The sequence below is a fragment of the Lipotes vexillifer genome, unplaced genomic scaffold (assembly GCF_000442215.2).
Source record: "Lipotes vexillifer unplaced genomic scaffold, Lipotes_vexillifer_v1.1 scaffold496, whole genome shotgun sequence".
NCBI lineage: Eukaryota > Metazoa > Chordata > Mammalia > Artiodactyla > Lipotidae > Lipotes > Lipotes vexillifer.
In genome coordinates, this window is record NW_006786690.1 from 3,590,122 (window position 1) to 3,596,745 (window position 6,624).

Below are 6,624 nucleotides of genomic sequence, written 5' to 3' on the forward strand. Positions count from 1 at the left end.
TGTAAACATCACCTCACAACTTACTTCCTTAACTAAGAAATGGAATATAAGGTTTTTAACCTCCCTTCTTCTTTACAAAATGTGGGTGGGTGGGTGTAGGTGCGTTTTTAGCCTACTGTACAGAATTAAACCTGACCTTTCCTGGAGATACTGATCTAGTGTCGATTTAATTGTGGCACTTATCATCTACCTGGTCGAAAACAACAACAACAGATTTCAAAGTTTCATACAGTTCTCAGTAAAGGTTTCATGAGTACTACCAAGAACTCAAAAGAATATACAAACATTAAGTCTGGCAAGGATTTATTAGGAAGCTTATTAGTCACAGTGAATAAAAATCCATGAACAGAAGAACTGAGATCTCCAAATTCTGCCACTGGGCTTACAACACTAGTTAGAAGCTAATAAATATCAAGGATGTCCCAAGAGGAATCTTATCTAAGTCCCAATCTTACCCCGACCAGGATCCCAACAAACACAGAAACGATGCCCATGCTCTCCTCACACTGCTTACCTGGTTAGCAGGAAAAAAGAACTTCTTCTCAACCTCTTAAGCGTTATCCGGAGATTCTTGCTCTTCTAACTATAACCAAGGGACACTAGCGCACCACAGACAAATCCAAGCTGGGCAGCTTGACAAGAATGGTGAAAGGTGACAGGGAGAAGGAGCACGCAGGGACAAGGATTTCTAGCTCGACACCCTCCTGGTGGTTAATACGAACACAATGCTGAGGCTTCACAAAGTTTACTGCAGCCCAGGAGGAGTCTCCATTTAAAAAAAACAAGTCACACAAAAATCCTGCCACAAAGCAACAAGACACTTGGGATCCCGTGGCCACATTAACTGAGAAGGCAGGCATTATCCATGACTGCCAGGTGCTGACCACCCCAAGACCCAACGTCTGCAGGGCCCCAGAGAACCACGATTGTCCCTTGGCACCCACACGACCCTTCCCGGGGGTGTGGTGTCTTCCATAGGTCAGGTTTCTGCAGCAAGCCCCAAAGACAAAGCTTGGCAGAGGCTGTGGCAGCCAACTCTCTCTGGAGCCCCATCTCTCTCTGTCTTTCCCAACAGTATGTCGTACATCTTCACTGACACAACGCCTCTGTGGGAGCCTTGGCCAGCCCTTAGGAAATAAAGTGTGTCTGTGGGGTAACCTGATGGACCCTGTGGTCAGCTGGGTTGGCCGATGCTTCATAATTGCAGATGGTCACCTCATGTCGGCGAAGCTGCAAGAAAATTGAGAGGCTGGGTCAGCTGGCCATTGCCCAGACCACTCAACGGAGTGGTCCTTATTCAGGTTCTTTTCTAGAAGTCATCATCTAATCTCTTCCCCCTTCTGATTCTTTTTATCCTGAGAAGCCTGGGTAAGATCGAATCAATGATTCATCCCATCACTTAGAAGATTCATTCCTCCACTATAATGGAGGCACCATGAGAAGAAGACCTTGTCTATCTTGTTTATCACCCTATCTCTGGTGCCCAGAACAAGAAAGGTTAAATGAAGGAAAGAATTTTAAGGTGAAAAACTGCATTGATATCAACTGTATTATTTCAACCCCCTTAAAATTCCTATAGCCTGTCAAATGAGACAGTGATGAAACCAAGAAAAACTAGACTGGGAGCAATCAATGTCTCACTTGCTCTTTTTCCTTTCCTTCAAGCTCCTACTACCACAGCATGCAGATATACAAACATATGTACACATATTAGAGGGGCAATAATACTTCCAACCCCATCTTACCTCAGTCCATTCTCCTCTCAGGCCAATATAAAAGACCTTTGTGGTATCAGCTCCAAAGTTTTTTGAAATATGAATTGAGAGATGATAGACATTTGAAAAACGAGAAATTCTAGAGGATGAAAGAGTGGAGAGAGAAGACAACAATTAAGAGTTCAGTGAGAAGCTCACTACCCATGTCAAAAAAGTCAATTCCAGCTCCATCTTGTGGCAAAACCCAGGCAAGTGTCAGAGAACAATCTTGGGGTCTTACGTCTCATTCTTCTCCTTTGGGCAAGCAATGAATACAGTGAACATTTACTGAACATCTGCCAGATCTTGTCCAAGGCAACAGGGACAGAAAAATGAATCAACACTGCCCCTACCCACAAGGAAGAGGAATGAGAAATGCTGTGCAACCACGCAGGGATCTGAAAGCAAGCTCAGTAGGAAAATGAGAGAGGTAAGGTGGTCACAGGTAACTTGGCTGCTATAAGCCCACTATGCAAAGAGGAATTCTGAAAACATCTTTCCTAAGACCATACTAGGAGCTCATTCAAATCTGTCAATTGCTTCCAGGTTAACAAGTCTGTGGCTTGCACTGAACCTCTGCCAAAATTTGACCAAGCCTAGGATCAGGCCTCTCCACTGTTTTAACTTGTTTCTGATGCTAAGGAAGCAGGAGATGGGCCAAAAACAATTGCCAGCCCGCTAAATGCTAATGCACAGATGCTCACTGCAAGTGAGGGAGCGCCTGCCATTCTCAGAAGCCAAAGGGTGGAAGAGAGGCCCAGTGCTTACTTTGTAGCATACTCTAGTTCTCCTGTAAGATCCCGGTTCAGACTAAAGGTCTGATCTGGCTCCCTGTCTGTATCATCAAAGCTCATCTGTGGAATGTTCTTGTACCTGAGAAAGGAAAGGGGAGAAAAATCAAGAAATGTGCATTATCACATTTTTCAGGTTCTCAGAACTTCCTACTGACTCCTCAACTGCCCTCGGTTCTATCAACAGGAGATCAAATTTTGGAAACGGCATTTTACTGGCATTTATACACAAATATCTTTAATCCAACAAGAGCTGAGAACTGCAACATAAGCCAGTGGCATCTTTGAGTGGGTTAAGAGCGCATGAGAAGCAATACACAAAGCGATAGCTCAAACTGGGTCACATGCAGCAAACGCATGGAGAAAATAAGCAACTCAGCACATTCAGACCAAGCTGAGGATGTTAAATAAAACAGCTTACTCATGGGGAAAAAATACTTTGGCAGAAACATCTTAAACACAGTTAAGAGATAAGATCAGGTAACCCAACACTCAAGCATTTTTCTGTGTTCAAAATTACCCTATATACAGAGTCATCTTACAAGTCTTAAAAAAATACAACTTGGGGATTTCCATTTTGAAGAAAGCACAAAAGGCCGCCAACTCACAATGGGCTTGGGAAAGTTAAGTAAAACTGCTAGTAAAGAAACAAATTTTCAGACATACCTAAGAAACAGCAGTCTCCTCCGTAACTCACAAACTCTAAAGGACTGGGCCACACCCCCCCCCAATCTCTAGTGTCTTATTGACACACCCACATGGGAGGGGCCTAGATATTAGCTGCAGCAAAATGCAGGTAACATAGGAAAGCAAATGTTTGCTTCGAAGTGTTTCTAAGAATGATGCACAGAATAATAATAATAGTGAACATTTATAAGCAGCATTATGAGAGGCAGTGTAGCACTGTGGTTAAAAGCAGTGTCTCTGGAGCCTGACTTCCTAGGTTTAAAGCCTGGTTCTGTCACTGACCAGCTGTGTAATTTTGGGCAAGTGATTTAATCTGTCTCTTAGTTCATCATCTGTAAAATGGGGATAGTGATAGTACATATCCCATACACTTGATGTGGATATTAAATTGAATCAATTCTAAGAGACACACTTGTTAAAAAATTTTACTATGGAAAATTTCAAACATACATAAGAGTAAAGAGAAAATATAATGAATCTCCATATACTTATTACTGAGCTTCAATAATCAAGATCATGCCAATTTTGACTATCACCCCCATTTTGTTTGTGCTTGATATTCTGAAGCAATCTCAAACGTATCATTTCATTCATAAATATGTCCGTATACATCTCTACAAAGTAAGGACTTCGTAAAACAAATATGATAGCATTTTACAATGAACAACTTAACAATTAGCAATAATTCTTTAATATCATCTAACACCTAGTTTGTGTTCAAATTTCACTGATTTAAGGTCTCAAGTTAACTTTTCAGAATGTATCAGTGACAAGTCATAGTTGAACAGATACTGCTTTTTTCTTTATCAATGGTACATAAAATAATGGTGCATTTTATAATCAATGACATCTTAGATTTGATAAAGTGCAAAGTGCTTAGAACTGAGGGCTCTATAAGCATTTGCACCTGCCTTTCCAAAACCAGGCACATACTATGGAATTCCCTGGCAGTCCAGTGGTTAGGACTCTGCTCTTTCACTGTTGAGGGCCCAGGTTCAATCCCTGTTCGGGGAACTAAGATCCCACAAGCTGCACGGCACAGCCAAACCCCTCACCCAAAACCAACCAACCAACAAAACAAAACGGGGCACATACTACGTTCCAGATTTATTCTAAGCTCTTTACATGTTATAGCTCATTTCTCTCCACAATCTTAAGAGGTTCAGACTATTATTGCCATTTTACATATGGAAACATTGGGATACAGAGAAGTAACACCCAAGTCATGCAGCTAGCAAGCGGTACAGCCAGAATTTGAACCCGAGTATTTACCCGAGCCCCCTCTTAACTACAACACAACATGGATGTCTAGTCTTGTCCAGTCAATCCATCTCGCAAGTAAACGAGTCCCAGAAAGCATCAACTCAAACGTACTTTGTTTCCTTACAATGATTAAATATGTGGATTTGCTTTCAAATTCATGTTTCTAACATTCAAAAATAGTGTCCATTTCTTAAATCTCTCATTTAAATTGATCAATTTTTCAGAAGAACTTTTTATGTAAAGTTCTTCTGATATTTGCTTCTCCAGCCCTCAGAAAGCAGTTTCCCCTCCTCTAGAAAGGCTATGCTGGAATAAGGCAACTTGTCAGAAAGGGAGTACTAGCTCTAGCATGAACAGATTCCATGTTACAAGAGGTATATAGAATTTTGCTAACTAAAGGCCATGTAAACTCAGATGGACTGCTTCCATCTCAACAAAACACACAGAAAGATTGTAATTGTCTGAAACAGCAAGGGAAGATGTTGACGCTAACCCCAAAGTAGACTCCTTAAAGATCATTTGAGATCTGCAGCTGGGTTATTAAGAAAACTGCAAAGTCATCAACAGTTGGCATTTACAGGATGCCAATGGTGCCACAGCAAATACTTGACAAGCTGTTGGCCCTAAAGATACTTAATCTAAAAATGTCGTTAATTCAGGAAGAGATAAGTGTATTCTGATGCAGAACAAACATAAGACTTTTTTTTAAGAGGGGGAGGGGATATTTAACCCAGTAAAAAGAAAAAAATTAGACTATTCTGGAATAAAGTGCTACCAGAGAAAAGAGAAAAAGGGATAGGAGCTTCTTGAGGGCCTAGACCCTTGCCACTTACAGTCTCATCTCAGAGGGGTGTGAGTCATCATCTTCTCCCATTATAATGATACCTTTGAGCTTGACATTGCCTGTAAATCTGCCAGAATGCAAAAAAGAGGGTTGTCAACCTGGGGTTCAATCTCTGCTGAGCTGTGTGACCCCGGGCAAGGCCCTTCCCCTTACTGGGCTTCAGTTTACTCATGTGTCAGACTTGTACTTAGATAATTTCTAAGATCATGTCTGCCTCTGGCATTCTTTGGTTCTAAAAAATTTACCTTGACTTCTCAGTTATCTTTTAACAAATACATCTTTTCTGCACCAAGAAAGCTACTCACACCCACCTCAGTAATTTACCCCATTTCCAGAAACAGAGGTGTGCTCTTGACACAACCATGGAATGAATCCTGGTAAGGCAACTGGGTACAGCCTCTTTAGCCTGAGGCAAGCACCAAAGAAATACTTACGGAATATTAAACAGAAGCTCTTCATCTGCATCACTTTCAACAAACTGGAGGGGAGAGGGAGGAGAGAGGAGAAAGCAACAAATATTTGCTGAGCGCCTACGATTTTAGGTATCTTCCACCCTGCTTTACAGCTGGAGTGCAATGCAGATAGTCAATCGCCCTCAGTCTTCCAGCACTTATTAACTTCCAGCACCGACTAGCCTCCTGAAATTGTGTGCAGAGATCTGTGCCTATGCGGTCCACAGCTTTCAAATGGCTCTACGCCCCACAATGGTAAATACTCTAGATAGGATAACGTGCTTCATCTCCCGAGGCTGGTCTTCGGTCTTCATCAGGCAATAAGTGATCCGGCAGCCACTAGGACCAGTGGTCAAACGGCAGGGAAAACGCCCTGATGGGTCATCCTCCCTCACTACCCCCCGCAGCCCTGGAACTGAACGTTGGCCGTGTAAAGCAAAGCGCCCCTTCCCGTCTCTGGGCCTCGGCTCCTCTACCTACAAAATGGGGAGATTCGACCCTGTAACACGCCTCTCAAAGGAGTGGCAGGAGACGGGCACGGGAAAGCGCTTGGCAACAGGGCCGTGGTTATTTTTAACTTCAGAAATGAGGCTGACAGAGCAGATGGGCGGCCTGAGGCCCCACGCGGGTCCCCGCCCGCCCGCCCGCCGAGGCCCCGGAAGGCCCACCTTGGAGCGGTCGGTCCGCTCCTCCCACGGCTTGAAGACGCCGCGGCCGCTGCCCTCGCGGCTCTCGTTGAGACACTGCAGCCGCTCCAGGTCGATGCGCAAGTACAGGCCGTAGGCCAGGCCGCGCTGCTCGGGAGGCTCCTCACGTTCGGCGGCGCAGCGGCA

General features: G+C 43.6%; 1 protein-coding gene across 1 annotated transcript in view; it reads right to left on the reverse strand.

Moving 5' to 3' along the window:
• Window positions 1-286: 286 nt before the first annotated feature.
• PITHD1 (PITH domain containing 1) overlaps window positions 287-6,624 on the reverse strand; it is a 6,771-nt gene continuing 433 nt past the window's right edge. The window contains exons 2-7 of the mRNA XM_007459175.1: window positions 6,460-6,624; window positions 5,774-5,817; window positions 5,329-5,406; window positions 2,523-2,627; window positions 1,746-1,854; window positions 287-1,230 (exon numbers count right to left, since the gene is read on the reverse strand). The exon at window positions 6,460-6,624 is cut by the window's right edge and continues 10 nt beyond it. Of these exons, the coding sequence (XP_007459237.1) occupies window positions 1,129-1,230; window positions 1,746-1,854; window positions 2,523-2,627; window positions 5,329-5,406; window positions 5,774-5,817; window positions 6,460-6,624 (603 nt within the window). The 3' untranslated portion in view covers window positions 287-1,128. The remainder of the gene's footprint in view (window positions 1,231-1,745; window positions 1,855-2,522; window positions 2,628-5,328; window positions 5,407-5,773; window positions 5,818-6,459) is intronic.